General features: G+C 42.1%; 1 protein-coding gene across 3 annotated transcripts in view; it reads left to right on the forward strand.

Annotated features, from left to right (window-relative positions):
- Nucleotides 1-13,318: 13,318 nt before the first annotated feature.
- kcnh5b (potassium voltage-gated channel, subfamily H (eag-related), member 5b) overlaps nucleotides 13,319-23,733 on the forward strand; it is a 288,070-nt gene continuing 277,655 nt past the window's right edge. For all 3 annotated transcript variants that reach the window (XR_007248323.2, XM_048538289.2, XM_048538290.2), the window contains exon 1: nucleotides 13,319-13,590. Coding sequence is in view for 2 of the 3 variants with exons in the window: in XM_048538289.2 (XP_048394246.1) it covers nucleotides 13,518-13,590 (73 nt within the window). In the remaining variant the exon portion in view is untranslated. The remainder of the gene's footprint in view (nucleotides 13,591-23,733) is intronic.

Here is a 23,733-nt window from a genome sequence, read left to right on the forward strand (position 1 = left end):
TGCACATTCTCCCCATGTCTGCGTGGGTTTCCTCCAGGTTCTCTGGTTTCCTCCCACAATCCAAAGATGTGCAGGCTAGGTGGATCGGCCATGCTAAAATTGCCCGTAGTATTCAGGGGTGTGTGGGTTATTGGGGGATAGGTCTGGGTGGGATGCATCAAGGGGCGGTGTGGACTTGTTGGGCCGAAGAGCCTGTTTTCACACTGTAGGAAATCTAACCCAATCACTGGGGTATGTTTGATCAGTCAATTCCTCTACAATTTTTTAAACAATGGTCTAATGTCAGCAGATCTCCAGTCCTCTGGATCACTCCTACTGTTGGAGTAAATTGGAAAATGATGTTCTGGAATGATTATGAACAATTCTTTTTATCTGTTCACGAACTGTCCACCTGTAATGATTCTGAGAAGGTGGTGATGGGCCTTCCATTTGTTGTGGATAAATCATCACAAATTATCTTTAATTCAGCTGCTTAAGATATCTCACAATCAAGAATTAAACAATAATACAAACATAATTGCATGTTGCAACCAAATATTAGACCCCTCAAGTAAACGAACATAAGCCTGCGATCCAACTTAGCTATTACCTGATTAATAGTGAAATCTGGCCAGGACTTCAACCAATGGTAGTCTGCCTCTGAGGGGAGTTGCCAGGGCTCAATCTTTGCCCAGTATTATTCTTCAACGTTCTGCTATTGAGCTGTTCTGGTGTTTGATTCTTAAACAGATTTTCATTCTTTGGCCTCTGAAGTGATTTATTGATGATTTTTTTTCAATGTCCTTTCATCCAAATTACTGCGAGTCTGCAGCTGGCTTCCTTATCAAAAGTAATTTCTTTGTTTCTTGTTACATTTGGCTTTGACTGTCTGTTTGACGATACAGTTTTCCTGTGATTAACTCCTTAAGCTCTTTGGCAGGGCAATCCATGTCCTTTGTGGCAATAAAGTATCCAGTTATCAAGCAGTTTTCGTGGCAAAGTAGTTTTGTTTCTGTAATCCCACCTAGACATGGCTAATTGCTTGAGTCTCCTGTGTAACAGCTCATCTTTGTTCCTTAACAGTTTATTCCAGACAGAGTTATTTGCTGTGCGTAATCGTTTATCTTTTGTTGATTCGTTCAGTCCAGGAATAGTTATTAAAGTTCTGAAGTCTATAGTATCACACTTAAGAATTATGTAAGGTATTATACTGATAGAATCCCCTGGCCAATGGCAGGTTGGAAAGGTCAAACTATTGATCTAGCATTCATGAAATATTTATGATCTATATCTCTTAGGTATGGTGCTCACTGAGGTGGGAAATTGAAGGTGATGACATCTCTTAACATAGTTGCTTTTACCCTTCTCTGTGTTACAGGGCTGAGCTATCCTGTTGATTAACCTCATTGCATCATTGCAATTTTGTTTTCAGATCATACATACGGAAACCACTTTACATCAGTGATGGATAATATTGAGCTAGTGACTGTTGGTCAAGCAGACTGCTTTGTGCTGGACTGTACTTAGCCTTAGCTCAGTAATAATCCTGAGTCCCGCCAGTGTAGTATTGAAGGAATACTGCATTATGAATGGGGTGGTAGTTTGGGATAAGCTTTTTAATAGAGGTCAATATAAAATTTCCAAAATGGCTATTCAGTGAAGATCAAGACTACGTGAAAGTCAAACAGCAGAAAAAGCAAATGATAAGCAGGGCTAAGCAATTCCACAGCCAGAACATCAGATCTAAGCTCTACGGTACTGCCACAGCCTGTCATGGATAGTTGCAAAGCAATTAGAAACTCATTAGAGGAGGATTCTCCACAAATATCCCCATCCTCAATGAGAGGTGAATCCAGCACATCTGTGCGAAAGACCAGCCTGAAGCATTTGCAAGGATCTTCAGTTGGAAGTGCTGAGAGAATGATCCATCTCAGCCTCCTCCAAGAGTTGTCAGCATCACAGCTTACAGTTTTCAGCCAATTCCATTCACTCCACAGGACATCAGAAGGCACTGGATACTACAAGGCCATGGGCCCTATTAATCACACAGCAATAGCACAGATGTTCTGCAGAACCTGCCATGTGAGGAAGGAATTTAATCAGGAGATAAAAGATGCATGTAAGAAAGGCACCATTACTAAAATCAAAGGATCTTCAATGTGCGGATGGAATGGGAAAATCTGAGGTGGCAGATCTCAAGTAAAGGAATTTGTGAAATGTGTGCAAGATGGTTGTGAAGATATCTCCATCACATGACAAGCTTCATGAAGACTTTGGGCTCGTGGAATGATGTCAATAGCTATTGAATTGAGGAAAGTAGATGCTTCTCTAGAAAGATTGCTTTGTTGACAGCCTCATGGTCAATACATAGTCCAATATCACACTGTTTGCGTCGTGTCATGACTAGGTTTGAAATCCATAGTAATGAGCCAACTCACTCAATGCTCACCTGCTTCTATAGCCCTTTGACATGAGTATAACTGTGACAATATTGAGGCTTAGGCCAACAAGTGGCCAAGTAAGCATTCACACCACACTATGTCACACAATGATGTTCTCCAATACAAGAGATTCAAACCATTACCATTGACATTTATTGATATTACCATCGCTGAATCCTCCACTATCAACACTCTAGGGGGTTACTATTGACTTGAAACTGAACTGGAAGAACCATGCAATACCAAGGCTACAAGAGCAAGTCAGAGGATAGAAATCTTGCAGTGAGTAATGCACTTCCTGAATCCCCAAAGCCTGCCTTCCATCTACAAGGCAGAAGTCAGGAGTGTGATGGAATGGTTCCCACTTGCCAACAATACTCAAGAAGCTTGACATCATCCAGAATAAACCAGCCCACTTATTTGGCACCAAATCTAGAAACATCCAATCCCACAAACAGCGATGCACAGTGGCGGCAGTGTATACCATCTACAAGATGCAATGCAGAAATTTACCAAGATTTCAAAGTCAATACCTATAAAACCATCTAGAAGGATGGGGCAGCAGATATATGGGAACACTACCACTGCAAGCTCTCTTCAAAGCCACTCACGATCTTGTTGTGGAAATACATTGTCATTCATTCACAGTCATTGAGTCAAAACCCTGGAGCTTCCTTACAGCATGTTGGGTCTACCTACACCAAATGGACAACGGTCACTCAAGAAGCCTGCTCACCACCTCAAGTGAGGTGAGAAAGTACTTTTTAATATAGCTAATGGATTGATTTTGGATTTTTAAAAAATATATTCTATTGTGGGATGTGGGCTTTGCTGGCTGACCTGCATTTCTTGCCATCCGTAGTTGCCGTTCAGAAGGTGGTAGTGAGCCACTTTCTTGAACTGCTGTAGTCCACATGCTGTGGGTTGACCCACAATGCAATTAGGGAGGGAATTCCAGGATTTTAACCCAGTGAAGAAACAGGGATCTATCTTGAAGTCATGACGGTGAGTCATGATGGCGAAGTCAAGCTTGGAGGGGTACTTGAAGTTGGTGGTGTTCCCATGTATCTGCTGCCCTTGTCCATTTTAATGTAAGTGGTCGTGGTTTGGAAGGTGCTGCCTGAGGATCTTCAGTGAATTTCTGCTGTGCATCTTGTAGATAGTATACACTGCCGTTACTGAGCGTCAGTGGTGGAGGGAGTGAATGCTTGTGGATGTAGTGCCAGTAAAGCTGGCTGCTTTGTCCTGGATAGTGTCAAACTTCTTAAATGTTGTTGGGGCTGCATTCATCCAGACAAGTGAGGAGTATTCCATCACACTCCTGACAGGATAGACGATGGCCTCACAGTATTATCATGAGACCAATAATCCAGAAACTCAGCCAATGTTCTGGGGACCCGGGTTCGAATCCCAACCCGGCAGATGGTGGAATGTAAATTTAAAAAATCTGGAATTAACAATTTACTGATCACCATGACCCAGCAGAGGGGGCAACACCATCAGGAGGGAGTTGCTCTGGGAGTCCTCAACGTTGACTCCAACCCCACAAAGTCTCATGGCTTCAGGTTAAACACAGGCAAGGAAACCTACTGCTGATTACCACGTACCATCCACCCTCAGCTGAAGAATCAGTACTCCTCCATGTTGAAGAAGACTTAGAGGAAGCACTGAGGATGGCAAGGACGCAAAGTGCACTCTGAATGGGGGATTTCAACGTCCACCACCAGTTGTGGCTCAGCAGCAGTACTACTGATCGAGCATGGTCGGGTCCGAAAGGACATAGCTGTTAGACTGGGTCTGTGGCATGTGGTGAGGGAACTAATAAGAGGGAAAAACATACATGACCTCATCCTTACTAATCTGCCACCTGCAGTTGCATCTGTCCATGACAGCGTTGGTAAGAGTGACCATCGCATACTACTTGTGGAGACAAAGTCCAGCCTTCATGTTGAGAATAACTTCCATTGAGTTGAGTGGCACTTTCACTGTGCTAGATGGGACAGATTTCGCACAGATCTAGCAACTCAAGAATGGGATTCCAGGAGGTGCCGTGGGCCATCAACTCCAGCACAATCTGTAACCTCATGATCTGGCATATCCCCCACTAAACCATTACCATCAGTCCATGGGATCAACCTTGGTTCAATGAAGTATGCAGGAGGGTATGCAAGGAGCAGCACCAGGCATACCTGAAGATGAGGTGTCAACCTGGTGAAGCCACCAAACAGGACTCATTGCATGCCAAACTGTGAAGTATGGAGGTGATAGACAGAGCTAAGCAATCCCCCAACCAACAGATCAATTCTAAGCTCTGCAGTCATGCCACAACCAGTCGTGAATGATGGTGGACAATTAAACAACTTACTGGAGGAGGAGGCTCCACAAATATCCTCATCCTCAATGATGGAAGACCACATCAGTGCAAAAGATAAAGCTGAAGCATTCGCAGCGATCTTCAGCCAGAAATGCTGAGTGGATGATCCACCTTGGCATCCTCCAGTGGTCCCCAGCATTAGAGGAACCAGTCTTCAGCCAATTCAACTCACTCCATGTGATATCAAGAAACAGATAGATATGCTGGATACTGCAAACACTACCGGCCCTGACAATGTTCTGGCAATAGTGCTGAAGACGTGCTCCAGAACATGCCACACGCCTAGCGAAGCTGTTCCAGTACAGTTACAACACTGGCAACATGGATAATTGCCTAAGGATGTCCTGTACATAAAATATAGGGCAAATCCAATCCAGCCAATTACTGCCCCATCAGTCTACTCTCAATCATCAGTAAAGTGATGGAAGGTGTCATCAATAGTGCTATCAAGCAGCATTTGGTCAGCAATAACCTGCTCAGTGATGCCCAGATTTGGTTCCACCAGGGCCACTCAGGTCCTGGCCTCATTACAGCCTTTGCTCAAATATGGACAAAAGAGCTGAATTCCAGAGGTGAGGTGAGAGTGACAGCCCTCGACGCCAAGGCTGCTTTCGACCTAGAGTGGTATCAAGAAATCCTAGCAAAACTGGAATCAATGGGTATCGGTGGCAAACTCTCTAGTGGTTGGTGTCATACCTGACACATATGAAGATGCTTGTGGTTATGGGAGGTCAGTTATCTCAGCTCTAGGACATGTCTGCAGAAGTTCTTCAGGGGTGTGTCCTTGGCCCAACCATCTTCGGTTGCTTCATCAATAACCTCCATCATAAGGCCAGAAGTGGGGAAGTTCACCAAAGTTTGTACAATGTTCAGCACCATTCGTGACACCTCAAGTACTGAAGCAGTCCATGCTCAAATGCAACAAGATTTGGACAATAACCAGGCTTGGGCTGACAACTGGCAAGTAACATTCATGACACACAAATGTCAGGCCACGACCATCACAAATAAGAAACAATCTAACCACCACCCCTTGGCATTAAAACCATGTGACCATCACTGAATCCGCCACTATCAACATCCTGGGGGTTACCATTGACCAGAAACTCAAGTGGACTGACCACATAAACACAACGGCTACAAGAGTAGGTCAGAAGCTAGGAATACTGTGGTGAGTAACACACCTCTTGACTCCTCAAAGCCTGTCCATCAATGTATTGCCTGGAAGTGTGGTGTAAGCAGTTTTAACTGAAACCTTTAAAATAATATTGGATTATTTTTTAAATAGAAGCAATGTGTAGAGTTACAATGAATTGACATTAATTTGTCACTAATTTGAATATACTCAGAGTCAGTGCAGATACAAAGGGCTGAATAATCTCCTTTGCACTGCAATAATTCTGTGATTCTGATTCAAACTGGCTAATTGTTTGCTTAACTGCTGACTGAACAAGTGAAGAATAAGATAGAGACATTTATGACAGAAGTATCACATGTTATAATGCCATCTAGCTGTCTTAAAGAAATGGAGCCTTTCTGAGATTTGTGCAATAATACAGAATCTCTTTTCCGTCTGAAGAATGGAAAACCTGTTCTGAGAAATATATACACCAATGCACATTAGGATATTATTTTTATACGTTAAAATCATTCTTTGGCAGGCATACAATATGGCCAGATGTAATACTCAAAATCACGGTACAGCTTTTCTCTTGGGAAGATTGTTTGTATGCTTATAGATCATACTCTTGACTATTTCTACCTTCTTTGCAACAATATATGCAGATGGTTGAATGGCAGATCTTATGATGAAAGATCTATGTGAGTCTGCTTTCCATACGTGAGAAGTCTTATTGATGGTAATCCATCGGCTTGAGGAGTATTATGTAAATTTAAAAATCTTACCAAGCAATTTTGTATTTAACGATAATGGACTTCAACAAACAACCAGTTTATCATGTGAGATAATGAAATGTGAGGCTGGATGAACACAGCAGGCCCAGCAGCATCTCAGGAGCACAAAAGCTGACGTTTCGGGCCTAGACCCTTCATCAGAGAGGGGGATGGGGAGAGGGTTCCGGAATAAATAGGGAGCGAGGGGGAGGCAGACCGAAGATGGAGAGGAACTGCTGATGCTGGAGAATCTGTGATAACACGGTGTGAAGCTGGATGAATACAGCAGGCCAAGCAGCACGAGAGGAGCAGGAAAGCCTGACGTTTCAGGTTGGGACACTTCTTTTTATGAAGAAGGGTCCCGACCCGAAACGTCAAGCTTTCCTGCTCCTCTGATGCTGCTTGGCCCGCTGTGTTCATTCAGCTTCACACCATGTTATCGTGTGAGTTCATTAGATTGAGGGTAGTGAGGTGAGGAGATAATGTCTTGCATATATCACTTAATGCATACATATTGGAAGGGTGCATTTGTGTAGCACAGGCCATCGAGGGACACCAAACATATTTAATATGTTGATTAATGTGTCAATAAGTGTTGCATAAATGGTATCTATGACTTGGCTCGTGAAGGGAAATTTGCTGAAATAGCCGGTCATTGGATATAGTTTTTATAGAGTCAGAAAGTCATCGAGTCACAGAGTTATACAGCGTAGAAACAGACCATTCTGAACCGACTAGATATCCCAAAACTGATCTCGTCCCAGTTGCCAGCATCTGGCCCATATCATTCTCATATCTTGAAAGTATCAGTTGCAATATTGAACTTTGGCTCAGAAGGAATTTCATGAATAACGAGGGTTTCTCTTGATTGTTGAGGTTGATAGAGTTGACATATTTCACAGATGATCAGTTGATTAATGTTCTTACTGATGCTGGGCCAATAAATACATGTGCCAATTTCTTGGCATTGTTCTGTGTCCATGTAGCCTATGTGTATATGGTCAAGTATATCTTGATGCAGAGCTTGTGGAATGATGACTTGCCGGCCTTTGAAAATGATGTCTTTTGAACATCCTGGTAGGATTATGTCTAAGACTATTTGAAAGTTGTATTGATGCCTTAGACGTTTATTCAACACTTTTTTTCCCATTGAAATCTCAGCCTGCTTTTTCTCGCTGCTTCACTGAGTTGACTATGATTTGTGTCATGCTCATGTCAACTGTGATGCAGAGACATCTTGGGGTAGATTTCCTATGACATGATCCCTATGTTGTCAGAATATGTACAGGTTAACAGAAAATGCAAATGATAATCTGAGAAAATACTATCTGTCAAAAGGAGTTCTGAAAGTTACCAGTTCCTGTGACTCTGGGAAAGTCATATGGATCAATATCCATTCTTGGCATCAATCTGGGAAAAATACTTTTTACTTGAAATTTTGGGTTTGAACAGTTCTGTGGTAGGAATAGTAGATGGATATCTTTCTTGTGTAATGTTTAGTTGCATTGTCTTAAACATATATGTTCTTCTAAACAGAAATAATAGAGGTGCATCAATTAATATGAAGCCCAGTGTCAGAAATGACATTGGTTTTGTTCCCATAAAATTCAATTCCAGTTTGGGATGATCCTGAATGTGAATATTACACTCACAAGAAGGGCCGATGTTACACTGAGCATCTTCTTTCAGCTCCAATAATGCATCATTTTTAAAATTGCCAATTTGTGAAAGTTGATAAACCAATGATAGAAGGTCTTGCTATACCAACTATGTCAGAATATTTCAGGGGCCCATCCCAAGACGGAGTATTAACATTAAAGATGGATAATGCCAATTAATGGAATTTCAGACCTCTTCCAAGTAAATAGTTTATCATGTGTAGACCAGGCTACATTGTGCCAGTTTTCCAACGCAATTTCATGTAAGGTGCATATTTTCCCCAATGTGAATTTTGCTAGGTAATATATGTTGTTCATTCCTTGTAGGGTATGTCACTAGGATAGACATAAAGGCTTCAGCTTTCCAGATGTGCCCATGTGTAATTTCAAATTGACCAGGTTTACTGTCTGACTGGATTCTGAAAGTTGTAAAATTGCAGTAACTGATATTTGTTGATACGCCTGTGTGTCATGGAATGAAGTTTGGAACTGTCTGCAATATTTTACATTGTTTGGCTATTGGTTTGGAGAATTGTGGCACATGCTGGGGATTTGAACATCTTGCATAATTTAGTTCATTTTAGATCTGGTGGATGAGACAATCCACACTTCATGCATGACTTGGGCATTGTGCTGTCCATGTTGATGGCTGCAACTGTAGTTATAGAAACCAGCACACATGGATGCTGTTGACCTGCTAGAATTGCTTCAAACTTGCATTGTCCTTCTAGTGCACCAAAAGTTTAATCTGTAGGTTTGTCCAGAAATGCCTTTCAGAAAAACAATTTATATATGTAGAGGAGATGACCATTTCCATCTGCCTGACAACTAGGTTAACTTCTGTGATATTACATTCTGTACATTTGTGTTGATATCCTACTGCAAATTGGCTAATATCTTTGTCTGTTTGAACATTCTCAAGATCTCGAATTCTAAAATTGACTGAGCTTGTTGGATTTCTAGGACTTTGAGAAATTTTGTTTGGATTTTTACAACCATGAATAGTAGTACTGGAGCATTTAATTTTTTGCACTCCTTTATTCCCCAAGGCAAGAAGAGGTTTAGCATCCTATTTTACTTTGACTGTGATAGTATGGCGAGGATGCATTCTTTCATTGAATAACTAGAGTTTTTACAGAATTTCACTGGAATGCCAGTCCATATACTGATGTTTACTTTTCATTCTTATTGTGTATTTTGTGCACTTTACTCATGGTGAAAGAAAAAATAATCTGTTTTACCATGTAAAACATCTGTTCATTTTGATAATAAAATGTGAGGCTGGATGAACACAGCAGGCCAAGCAACATCTCAGGAGCACAAAAGCTGACGTTTCGGGCCTAGACCCTTCATCAGAGAGGGGGATGGGGTGAGGGTTCTGGAATAAATAGGGAGAGAGGGGGAGGCGGACCGAAGATGGAGAGAAAAGAAGATAGGTGGAGAGAGTATAGGTGGGGAGGTAGGGAGGGGATAGGTCAGTCCAGGGAAGACAGACAGGTCAAGGAGGTGGGATGAGGTTAGTAGGTAGATGGAGGTGCGGCTTGGGGTGGGAGGAAGGGATGGGTGGGAGGAAGAACAGGTTAGGGAGGCAGAGACAGGTTGGACTGGTTTTGGGATGCAGTGGGTGGAGGGGAAGAGCTGGACTGGTTGTGTGGTGCAGTGGGGGAAGGGGACGAACTGGGCTGGTTTAGGGATACAGTGGGGGAAGGGGAGATTTTGAAACTGGTGAAGTCAACATTGATACCATTAGGCTGCAGGGTTCCCAGGCGGAATATGAGTTGCTGTTCCTGCAACCTTCGGGTGGCATCATTGTGGCAGTGCAGGAGGCCCATGATGGACATGTCATCTAAAGAATGGGAGGGGGAGTGGAAATGGTTTGCGACTGGGAGGTGCAGTTGTTTGTTGCGAACTGAGCGGAGGTGTTCTGCAAAGCGGTCCCCAAGCCTCCGCTTGGTTTCCCCAATGTAGAGGAAGCCACACCGGGTACAGTGGATGCAGTATACCACATTGGCAGATGTGCAGGTGAACCTCTGCTTAATGTGGAAAGTCATCGTGGGGCCTGGGATAGGGGTGAGGGAGAAGGTGTGGGGGCAAGTCTAGCATTTCGTGCGGTTGCAGGGGAAGGTGCCGGGTGTGGTGGGGTTGGAGGGCAGTGTGGAGCGAACAAGGAGGTCACAGAGAGAGTGGTCTCTCCGGAAAGCAGACAGGGGTGGGGATGGAAAAATGTCTTGGGTGGTGGGGTCGGATTGTAGATGGCGGAAGTGTCGGAGGATGATGCGTTGTATCTGGAGGTTGGTGGGGTGGTGTGTGAGAACGAGGGGGATCCTCTTTGGGCGGTTGTGGCGGGGGCGGGGTGTGAGGGATGTGTTTCGGGAAATACGGGAGATGCGGTCAAGGGCGTTCTCGATCACTGTGGGGGGAAAGTTGAGGTCCTTGAAGAACTTGGACATCTGGGATGTGCGGGAGTGGAATGTCTTATCGTGGGAGCAGATGCGGTGGAGGCGGAGGAATTGGGAATAGGGGATGGAATGTTTGCAGGAGGGTGGGTGGGAGGAGGTGTATTCTAGGTAGCTGTGGGAGTCGGTGGGCTTGAAATGGACATCAGTTACAAGTTGTTTGCCTGAGATGGAGACTAAGAGGTCCAGGAAGGTGAGGGACGTGCTGGAGATGGCCCAGGTGAACTGAAGGTTGGGGTGGAAGGTGTTGGTGAAGTGGATGAACTGTTCGAGCTCCTCTGGGGAGCAAGAGGCGGCGCCGATACAGTCATCAATGTAACGGAGGAAGAGGTGGGGTTTGGGACCTGTGTAGGTGCGGAAGAGGGACTGTTCTACGTAACCTACAAAGAGGCAGGCATAGCTGGGGCCCATGCGGGTGCCCATGGTCACCCCCTTAGTCTGTAGGAAGTGGGAGGAGTCAAAAGAGAAGTTGTTGAGGGTGAGGATGAGTTCGGCTAGGTGGATGAGGGTGTTGGTGGAGGGGGACTGGTCGGGCCTGCGGGACAGGAAGAAGCGGAGGGCCTTGAGGCCATCTGCATGCGGAATACAGGTGTATAGGGACTGGACGTCCATGGTGAAGATGAGGTGTGTGGGGCCAGGGAATTGGAAGTCCTGGAGGAGGGGGAGGGCGTGGGTGGTGTCACGGACGTAGGTAGGGAGTTCCTGGATCAAAGAGGAGAAAATGGAGTCCAGATAGGTGGAGATGAGTTTGGTGGGGCAGGAGCAGGCTGAGACGATGGGTCGACCAGGGCAGGCAGGTTTTTGGATTTTGGGAAGGAGATAGAAACGGGCCGTGTGGGGTTGGGGAACAATGAGGTTGGAGGCTGTGGGTGGGAGGTCCCCTGAGGTGATGAGGTCATGAATGGTGTTGGAGATGATGGTTTGGTGCTCGGGTGTGGGTTCTTTTTGATTCTGTTATCCACTTTCTGCCTTTGATTCTGTTTTATCCTGACTGCTGCTTTAGCGGTTGTAGCTTTAAAAAATATTAGGTGGCATTCATGGCAAAACAGAGCAGTGACATCACATTTCTTTTAGTTTTGCACTATTTACGAGGAGGAAGCCACTGAAATTGACCAATCTCTGGACACAGGCAAGATGTTTTAAAGATCTTGAAAGATTTAAAAAAAGTTCTTATCTGTATTTTGCTCTGAGTATTTTTTTAAAGTTGGAGCCATTCTTTCAGCACCTTTAAACTGCTGTTCTTGTTTTAAAGAGAAAGGGCGTACTCACAAACATTTCTTGCTTTAGTAAAAATTATAAACTTCAATCTTCATTATTAAATGTTACTCCAGGGCTGAAACTGGACTTCTGATGGATAATAATTCGGAAAACAACGTTACACAATTCCATTGTCGAAATCTTTTTTCCAGCCTTCAGTGCAAACTTGCTGTCACCAAGTTCTAGTACTTAGTTGTTGCCAGTTAACCCAACTACCCACATGATATGCCTATGATTTTCTAATTTTAGTTCATTTAACATATGCCTCAGATAGGTGAGTTTGTATTGACTCAGATACCTGATGACTTGTGGACAACTAATTATGTATACTAATTTAACATCTCAGACTTACATAATGTCTGCAGGTTGTGTGCTTATTTTGTTTATTGTTATATTGTACATATTGCTTACTGGCTGATTACTTGCTTAACTGATGATTGGCAGAGAAAGATAGAGACTTCTTATGTTAGCATCTCACACATCATGACGTAAGCTAGCTGCTTTAAAGCGATAATGCCTTTCTGATAATGTGCAACAGTGCACTACCCTCCTCAGATTGCCCAATACCTACAAGTATTTGTCATCTACAAGTTCCAAAATTTTGTCTTGAACTGCCAAATCATGAATATAGATTTACAGATCTCAAAAGTTAAACCTTATTTAGCCAAACTTTCAACCGCCCATCAACGCCCCACCTCTACCCACATATCTCCTTACCAACGCAAAACACTGCAGTTGCAGGAAATCTGAAATAAATCTATAATATTTTAAAAGTGGGAGAGAAAGAATGTACTGGGGAGTTGGGGACTCAACCAATGTCACCATTGCTAATAGTAAAAACAGAAATTGTTGGAGAAAACTCAGCAGGCCAGGCAGCATCTGTGGAGACAGAAGCGGAGCTAATGTTTCAACTTCAGCATGGCTCTTCTTCCGAACAATTTGGAAGAGAAAGATACTGTCTTTACATGCAGAGAAACTTGTCAAAGCTTTGCAAGTTTTCTCCTAATGTTCGGCACCCCAGAGTGGGAGTTACCCAAGGACATTTCTAGGGATGGTGATGGATTAGGTGATCCCAGAGATTGGGAGCTGTAAATGTTGAAGGTAGTCACCTCTGCTCTCAGGGTATGAAGAGGGTAAAGGGGGTGAGGAGTAATGTGGAGGGAAGGGGTGGGGCGGTGCTTGTCAGGATGACCCCACCTCCCCAATTCACACAGTTCCCCACCTACCCCAGACCCAGTGAAGACAGTGCGTCAGGAGCAGAGTGCGCAGCCGCGGCGCCCACAAGCTGCCAGTGCCGGCGATGGAGCAGCCGCAGCGTTGGTCAGTCCAGCTCCGGCTCCAGCTCCAGCTCGAGCTCGGACTGCAGCGCCGGCCCGACGATGAGCCGCTTCCCGCCACACACTGACCAGCTGCTCGGAGCCGCGCAACAAACATCTCGCCAAGAGCCTGCAGACCCAGGATGCCCGGTGGAAAAAGAGGGCTGGTGGCACCGCAGAATACTTTTTTGGAAAACATTGTCAGGCGATCCAGCGGTAAGGTAGCACTTTGTAGCGACGCACCCCTCAAGGCACTTCCTCCGATTAGGTATCGATTAACGGAGCGATAGGTTCTATCCCCTGGGTATAGTCAGTGCCCTTTCTGTGCAACCCCTTTCACTGTGCGCCTTGCACACAGATCGACTGTTCATTTCTCTTAAGGCGCAATATCTCTTCGTAAATTAAAGTGAAAGGCAGTTCATTTCGATTTAGTTTTGACCTGTTCTAATTTTGCTCCTCTTGCAATACATACTTCGTTCCACAAATACAGAACATCGAATGAAGCGACTAGAAATTCTGAAAGATTGCTCAACTTAATTGAAAAGTAATTTGTCAGAACACTTGTTAATAGACCGCGGTGGAAAGCGATTAAACATTCTTTTTCTCTCTTGCAAGTGTTTACAGTGGCTGAGCTGTGTACAAACACAGTTCCTTTTGATCTCTGCCGTCATTCTGTCAGATCTGATCCCCAGCGTGCTCACTAGTGTTATTTTTAGTTTTCAACCCTCAACCGAGACTAATATACAGCAACAACGGGCTTCCTAAACACTGAATTCGACTGTGTGACAGTAACCACAGGGAGGGGACAGTAATCACAGACAGGGGAGGCGCAGGGTGCAATGCTTTGAAAGCCGATTTTTTTTTTGGCTTTGGGGAATTACTGAGAGAAAACCTAGTGATAGGCAACTCGCGGGAACTTGCAGCGCTCGACTAGAACCGATCGAAGGGTGTTGGTGAATGAAGGGGATTGCAGGAGAGTTTCACTTGAAGCATCCCTGTAAATCCGCTTGCAATCTAATGAAACTGACATTGCAATAGATACTAAGGTCGTGGAAGACTTCCAAATGTTGGATAAACGAAATTACTTTTGGTTTGCGGGGAGAATGATGTGGGAGCTGGTGTGAACTCCGCCGTTACTGTTGAATCGATACCTATAAGCTGCAACATTCCCCTTATTTAACACGCTGTCCTTTACAAATAAAAAAAACACAATCTACAAATTAAGTGCGATATTCCTTCCGTTGCAGCCTGTAGTTTATAAATTACATTTTACGCTTTTACAGCATTGAAAATGCGTTTACATAAACACCTGTGTCTATGCCTGTAGACCTAATTGAGAAGTAACTAACTGGCGAAGTGTCTTTTTAAAATTGTAAAGCGTAATATTTGTCACGATGCTCGTTGTATCTGAAGAGCGGTTGGGGGGAGGGATATAAATGTAAAGAGACATTGCTTTATATGGAGTTGACATTAGTTTGGTTTAGTGTGTTATTACTGGCAGCCTATTCTGCCAACAGGGGGTTGTTGAAAATTAATGATCTGTTCAGAGCTTGAGCGACGTTAACTGTTACCACTTGCTGTATTCGCTGAACATTCACCACAGTCCAACCAACGCTGGACCGACTATTTGTAAGCCCACCAACTCAGTGGTATTTTTCTTGCCATTACGGGTCGCTGTTACTCCTCACTCACAGGCAACTCTACACCAATACCCCTTGCTTAAAACTCTCGCTCCAAACAAATACTCCAAAGCCAGCGCGCAATTCTGGGTGCAACCAACTTTTCAACAGTCATTCACAGGAAGGCATCGAACAGTTTTACCAACACAACAGCCGGCTACAAATCAATTCTTCAAAGCCCCACTTTTCTAATGAGCATTTCTAGATTATTTATTAGGGTGACAGAGTTCTCTTATTAAGAACTAGGTCCTATTAAACGTCTCCATGCATCGATGGAGAAATAGGAAACTCGGAAATCAGAAGGGCGTTTGAAGGGTTGTTTCAGGAGTACTTTAGAATTTAGAAATTAATAGTGCATGTTGTGCCTCTTGAAAAGTTGTCACTCAAGATTCACTTTGTTATTTATGCAAAGGACAAAGAAAATTACAATTTGTTCAAACTAAAACAGGCACCCAGAACCAATTGATGCAGCAAAATGACCACCCTGAAAGTTATAAAATTAGAAAATTCTAAATATGGAATATAGTTTAGAAACCTTCGGATAACGTTTCTCTTCAGTGGCTTGTTTAGCCCGGATTGCAAGGCTGGCCTGTGTTTCCATACCTGCACACCAGCAAGACTATTTGGATCACTGGTCAATAATTACAAATTATAAAATGGCAGGTATTTATATTTATAGTGGAAACTGCATTGAAGCACAAATTGCAAACTATGCATGTATCACTAAGACCCTCTATTTCTGACTGTATATATCACCCATCTCCAATCTGGCCTCTGCTGTAGAACCTTCAATCATGCCATCATTACCTTGAGTGTTGATTATTCATTCTAATACACATTGCTGGCTTGTTTCCCATTTTCTACTCTCTATAAACTTGAGGTCACCAAAAACTTCTGCCTTCGGTTTCTACAATGGACAATGTAAATGTTGATTTATTAAAGAGAGAGAAAAAAAACAAATTGATGGAGTGACATAAACAATTATGTAGCATCCGCCATTAATGTTTTGAAGTTAGAAAATTCTAAATAATTGTTGGTTTTGAGATACAGTTTAAAATCCCTAGGGTAGGATTTATATGTTTCACCAAGCCCTGTTCAACCATGTTGTACTTGCTGATTTATGTTGACACCCTTTTGAAGAATGCCTTGGTTTTAAAAAAAATCCTTGTATTCAAATCCCTTCACAGTGTATATCTCCTATTTGTGGCAGTCATGTCCTCCCAGCCTTAGAAAACTAATATATCTGCTTCTTCAATTCTGTCTTCTTCAACATCCTGGATTTTTATTGTTCTACAATTGACAGCTGTGCCTTCAGCTGCTTCATTTGTTAGCTCTGGAAATCCCATCCTTTACCTCTCCACCCCCCTGTCTCGCTGTCCACCTTAAGACATACTTTGACCAAGGTTTTGGACACCTGACCCAGTATCTTGTGATGTGGCTTGGAGTCAAATTTTGATTGCTAACCCTCCTGTTCATCACTCAGTGACGTTTTATTGTATTAAAAATATTATCTAAGTACAGGCTGTTGTTGTTATTTCTGAATGTTGATATAAAATTATACTCAATTTGTTTTTCCGTGTGATGTCAGTTCCTTAAAATATGATATGTTTTATGCAGCTAGCGATTCTGGAACAAATTGAAAAATTATGTTGCATGGTTAGGTTACTGTTGGAGTAGTTAAATTAGAACTCACGAAGTAGGAGCAGGATTAGACCATTCAAACCTGCTCTGCCATTTAGTAAGATCGCAGTTAATCTGAATATAGTCACAATTCCACTTTCCCGTCTGTCTCCCATAATTTTGAGTCATCTGTAGATCAAAAATCTGTCTAAATTAGCTTTGAATATATGCAGGTACAACTTTTTAAATATTAATTTGGAGAATTGCATTTACAACATCACCCATGATGCATTATGTAAGTTAGTATAAGCGAGCCTCAAGGGTCCACAGGGTTAATGCCTGAACTGTGTTGGTCTCGGCCAAAGAAATCTACAGACATCATAATTTCCCTCAACATCTCTGGACTAGAGCAGTGAAAATCAATTCTGGATTTTTCTTCATTGCTAACAGTTTTAGAATCTACATGTATAGAGGATAGGATTGGAACTGCTTACGGTATTTCCTATAGTGTGCTTATTAAGGCCTCATCACTATAGCTTTCAAAATGTCTTTAACATAGATAATTATGTACACTTCAGGAGGAGAATTTCTGTTGAGCAAATGAAAGAGGTATCAGATCAAGTAACCAAAGTTTGACTAAAAAAAATGAATAAAAAGGCAGAAATTGACTTGTGAGAAGTAGGATCAAGAGACAAGCCAAAGGTTGGACTTTTTCATATAGTGTCACGAGCAATGTCATACTGCATTGCCAATGCTTAAACTGTCAAATTGTTTGACAATATGCAACTCACTTACTCCTGCTCTTGTTTTCTTGGGTCTGCCAATGTAATAATCAACGACCAAAATCTAATCCCTTTGTTCCAACAATAGCCATCTCTGGCTCATGACCCTTTCCATGCATCTTGTTCTCACAGAAACTAGCCCAGATCCTCAATTTCTCTTGCCTCTTCCCCATTAAACTTAATTAACGAATTAGCAGTAACACAGAGGATGAATCCAGAGATGTTTGGATGATAATGAAATTGTAACTGCTGGGAGTCTCAAGAAATGATTACCTTTCACTGAGGAACTATTGGATACAAATCTTGGGCTTCCAGCAGTTTCAAGAATCCTGCTTGCAGAATATCAAACATATCCAAGCAGTGGAGACAATATCCCATAATGTGTTGTAGATAGTGGATCATTTGAAAGTCATCCATAATTTATAATCTACAACATGTTGGTGGAAATGTACATAGTTGCATAGTCAATCTGGGCTGTGTGATAGCACAAGCATAATCAGAGTCCTCTCCACTGAAGGAGCCATGGATATCTCTAGCTTCTGGGATATTAGCAGTGACTACTTTTCTAGAGACCTTGGATATTGGAGTTTGGAGAGCTGCAAGACTGATCTAATTGGCACCATGTAATCTGCTTAGTTGTTGATCGGTCATCTTGCAGTTGTGCCAATATTTGTTGATGCTGGTTTTCTGAAGGCTGTAGGATATGTACACTGCTTCATCTCCTTGAATGTCTGACAAGGTTCACGAGCCCTGAAACCTAGGATTAGGCTTTGTCTTGTCAGGAAAGGTTGAGCAGGTTGGACTTAAACTCAAGGACGAGGGGTAATTTCATTTAGGCGTGTAAGATTCTGATAGAATGTGACCTTGTAGATGTTTTGAAAATGTAGGTTATCTACAACTGGGAGGTGCAGAGTAAAATAAGAGATCTGTCACTTAAGACAGAGATGAGAAGAAATTTCTTCTGAGGGTCATTTGGAATTCTCTTTCCTTAAGAGCAATGGAGCCTAAGCCATTGAATATATACAATGCTGAGTTAGACATTTTATTGATTGACAAGGGAGCCAAGTGTCATTGGGTCTGAAGAGGTAGGAAAGTGGATTTATGGCCAGAGTCAGATATCAGCGATTGCCTTAATGACTGGCAGAGCAAGCTTGATGGGCTAAATAGTCTATTCTTGCTCCTATTTCTTATGGTCTTATTGTTGCCAGAAGATTGTTGAAGAAAGCCTTTTAAATCAGTGGAAGGGCTCAGGGAGAAACATTAGAGTTTGGGAGCACAAGAGTCTGGAGGCAGGGGAATAGAGAGGTAAGAAGTGCTTGGGATTGGGAGCAGAGCAGCCATGGAGTAAGGTAAACACAATGAAAAATAATTTAAATATAAAATAGTAAAGAAACCAGGTGCCAGTGGAGGCCAGCAAGAGCAGGAGAGATCGATAAGAGATTTGCTTTGGAAAGGAGAATAGACAGTTCAGTTTTGAATGAGCTGAACCATGTAGTAGGTAGAAGGTGGAAAACCAAGAAGCAAACCAGAAAGGCTTTGGAGCAACTGGAGATGAATTTAGGATACACCAATAGTTCCGTAGTCCTTCACAGCAAATTGTTAGCCCACTTTTCCATCAGGAGAATGGGGAAGGGTTGAGCTATGAATTGTTTACCAATTTGTGATAAACCTATTTTACATTACTTGTTATAGACCAACATCAGCACCCTTAAGTCCAAATGAAATGGAAGTCTTGGCTCAACCAAGGCTGGCTATCAGGGAATTAATCTGACAGCATATGGGCATGGAACATTTGAAACAAGTGATGCATAGAGGGACTGTATTGAATACATGAAAGCCATCCTTATGGGGCTTAATGTCACCAACTGTTGACATGTTGACAAGAAAGAGGAGGCAACAATGGATCCTTGGATTACCGCAAATAGTGATTACACAAGGATGGAAGTAAAACCATTGCGAGGAATGCTGTGCTTTGATCGTAGAATTAATGACAGCAAGCAACGGCGATGTATTGGAACCTCAGGTGATACACTGGAAGACAAGGTGTAGTTAAGTGTGAAAAGGCACAATGAAGTATGAGGAGAGGTGGGAATACGCAATAAGGTCACCGAGAATATCATTGGACGTGTGGAAGCTTGGTTGCTGCTTATGAAATAGTTTGAACCAACACCTCCAAGGGGGAGGGAAGATGAACAAAAAGATTTGAAATATTTGTAAAAATAATAACCCATTCATTGTAGTTTCTATCTCCGAAGAAGAAATCAAACTTTGTTGAAATTTAGAGACAAGAATAGAAATTGCTAGAAAAACACAGCAGGTCTCGTAGCAACTATGGAGAGAAAGTAGAGTTAATGTTTCAGAACACCCTTATGAAGAAGGGTCACTGGACCTGAAATGTTAACTCTGCTTTCTCTCCACGGATGCTGCCAGATCTGCATGCTGGACATCAAAAGCAATTTCTGGTTTTGTTTTTGATTTCCAGCATGCAGAGTTCTTTTGTTCTTTTGAAATTTAACTATATAAAGGGATGTTAAACAAAAGAAATCAGATTGACTGCCGACTAAAACCACACCTGTTACACACCTAGTCCAACTTTCTTTTACATTATAAGTAATGAACCAATCTGCTACAACATTTTTTGCACCTCCAACAGAACAAACTTTTTAGCCCTTTTAATTTCAAAAATGGAGGTATATGTATCCTGTCATCAATTTATTTCTTCAGTGCAGGAAATATTCCTCTGTGAACCATGTATATGGTAATGAATATTTACACTATGCAAGCCAGATCTTTACTGGGCATCTGAAGATTAGGATCAGACATTGTGGTATTTTACCATTGACAGTAATGCAGCACTTAATATTAATTACTGCAGGGCAACATTATCCATATACAGTTTAATCTAATTGTAATAAATCAGTGCCATTGACTAAAACACAAATTAAAACAATTACTAAAGTTGCAGCTGACAAAAGAATCCCAAGACAGCATTTTCTATATTTAAGAAATTTGAATTCTATGTATTAGCCTCAGTTGGATGTTTTAAGTAGGCACTAGGCATTGAATACTTGTGCACATTTTGTGATATCAAGAAGACTCATGTGAATTGGATGAATGTTTTGGAGAATGGCGGAAGAATATGGAGCAAGAATGATTCAGTTTCATTTCCAAATCGTTTATAAGGGATTAACCAACTTTCTTTCTTAGAAAGCAACTTGTCTCCATTGGCCTTGTCCCAACAGAGATACACATATCTGATTGCTAACAAACTGAATCCCAACCTGGAATTATGTTTCATATAGCTATGAATTCACAGTATACTTGAAGATAATTGAAATTATTGATTCTTATGCCATGGGCACCTTTCAGGCATCTGGAAGAATTGCTCAGTTCATAAAAATTCAGCTGTTTCAGTGTGGCTTTGGAGGTAATGATCATGAAGTCATATAAGACAGGACAATGACAACACTGTTATCACATTAAGAAATGATAGAGCGTGGAGCTGGAGGAATGCAGCAGGCCAGACAGCGTCAGAGGAGCAGGAAAGTTGACATTTTGGGTTGGGACCTTCTTGCTACCAATGTTATCACATTCTTCTGTTTCCAAGAAAAGCATGGGTGCAATTCTCCTGATATTGGTGTCAATGGATTATAAGATTTTTGAATTTTCTGGGCAAAGTTTGTTAATTTTAACTCAAGTTCTATGGTCCCTTGTGCTTAGTTTTAAAATCATCTCACTGCCCACACTACTGGCCAGGGGGCATTTATTTCTTCAATGACTTGTCCTGCAAGGAGGCTTCAAAAACTGTAAGCTGTAGCATGTGACTTGAAAGGCTTTCAATGACCAAAGGGAAATAGTTTGTTACTTCTTAGCTGTTTCGACAGGGTTCACAGTGGTATAATGGTTAGCACAGTTGTCTCACAGTGCCAAGGACCCAGGTTTGATTCCAACCTTGGCTGACTGTGTAGAGTTTGCAGATTCTCCCTGTGTCTGCACGGGTTTCTGACGGGTGATCTGGTTTCCATCGATAGGTCAAAAACGTGCAGGTTAGGTGGATTGACCAGGTAAATAAGGGATTATAGGGTGGGGAGGGTATAGGACACTCTTTGAAGTGTCAGTGCAGACTTGATGAGCTGAATAGTGTCTGTCTGCACCAAGATAATATGGTGTAGAGCTGGATGACCAAGCAGCATCAGAGGAGCAGGAAAACTGATGTTTCGGGTAGAGACCCTTCTTCAGAAACCGATCATTTCTGAAGAAGGGTCTCGACCCAAAACATCAGCTTTCCTGCTCCTCTGATGCTGCTTGGCCTGCTGTGTTCATCCAGCTCTACACCATGTTATCTCAGATTCTCTAGCATTGGCAGTTCCTACTATATCTATCTGCACTGTCAGGATTCTATGCTTCTAACATTGATTTGTTCACTGGTGTTGGATTGACAATGCTTTTTTTTACAACTGATCAATTTTCAGCCTTATGAATCAAATTTTAAAAAGATGCCATTCTTGAACATTTTAAAAAGTGTTACAACCTTACTTAATATACACATGCAGTATAAGCATTTTGTAGTATAAACTGTTTCCCTTTGTTCTACTTTATGCTTGTCATAATGAATCCCAGAATTCCGCATGCTTTATTAACAGCTCTCTACCTGTGCAGCCACCCTTAATGATATCTGCATGTATACCTCCAGATCTCTCAACTTCTACATTTAGAATAGTACCTTTTGGTTTTAGACTGTTTGTTCATGTTTTTTTCTGCCATAATGTTTCAGCTCACACTTCTCCACATTGAGCCTATTTGCCAGCTGTTTACCCATTCTGCCAACTTTTTTTTGAAGTTCTGTTCTGTCCTCCCCGCAGTATACAATGCTGCCAAATTTTGCATCTGCGAACTTTGAAACTTTGCACACCAAGATCTAGATCATTATTATAAATCACATAAAGCAAGGATTTCATACTGACCTATGTTGAACTCCTGCAGTGTTTCATAGCATTCAGCTGATTTGCTACTATCCCTTTTATTCCATGCGCTGTAACCTCTTCACAATTCTGTTGTGTAGCAGTGAAGCAAATATCTTTTCGCAAGCCCATATACACTACATCAACATCCTCCCCCTTATCAACCCTCTCTGAAATCTCTTTAAAGAACTCCAGCAAGTCAGGTAAACATTATTTTCCCTTAAGGAATCCATGCCAGCTCTGATTTGTCTACATGACTCTATGTTCTATCTTAAATAATTGTTTCCACAAGTTTCCTCACAATTAAAGTTGAAGTGACTGGCCTGGAATTGCTGGGCTTACTTTTGCAACTTTGTTTAAATAAGGGCATGATGTTTGTAATTCAGTCCTCCAATACCAATCCAGGGGAGACTGAAAGATTGTTGTCAATGCCACTCACAATTTCTTCAATATCATTGTGTGCATCTCATCTAGTCCAGGATCCTTAACAACTCTAATACCAACAAGTCTATCCAGTACCTTCTCTTAAACAATTGAATCTTACAGCTGACTGGATTTTCTCCTCTGCCATCACGACCTGGATAACATCTGCTTCCTTGGTAAAGATAGGTGCAAAATTACTTCAACATCTCAGCTGTGCCTCCTGTCTCCCAGTATAAATATCCCTTTTTAGTCCTAATTTGGCCTAATCCTCCTTTTACCACAATTACTATTTATGTTCCAATATTGGGATTTCCCCTTAGCTTCCTTTTTCCATAATCCCTCTTTGCTTATCTTATTTGTTTTTTCTCCTCCCCTGTTCTGACCAGTTCTCTGACATCTGTCAGAAGCAAATCTTGTTTTCTTTGTCTTAATTTCTAGCGCCTCTTTCATTCAGGGAGCTCTGGATTTTTTTGCCTTACTTTTCTGTTCAAGGGAATATACCTTGACTGTATCTGGCCACCACTTTCTTGAAAGTAGCCTGAGTTTAGCTTTAGTGTTTCCTACCAACCTGTGGTTCACATCTGTCTAGTTCAGCTTTATTTTTGCCACGTTGAAGTTGGCTGTCTAAGTTGCTTATAATCCTTACCCACTTTATAAGACAATGACACCCCTCCTAAATGTTACACCACTGACACTCGACCTACTTGGCCAATTTGTTTCCAAGAGCCTACTAGCAGTGCTGACTTTCTTATGGGACAGGATGCATATTGCAACAGGAAATTTTCCTGAGCACAATCTACAAATGCTTGCTCATCTTTTACTTTGTTTACTTTTCATTAATTAAAATTCCCCATTGTAACTTCTTCATAATACTTGCACCTCTCTGTAATTTCC

The sequence above is a fragment of the Stegostoma tigrinum genome, chromosome 10 (assembly GCF_030684315.1).
Source record: "Stegostoma tigrinum isolate sSteTig4 chromosome 10, sSteTig4.hap1, whole genome shotgun sequence".
NCBI lineage: Eukaryota > Metazoa > Chordata > Chondrichthyes > Orectolobiformes > Stegostomatidae > Stegostoma > Stegostoma tigrinum.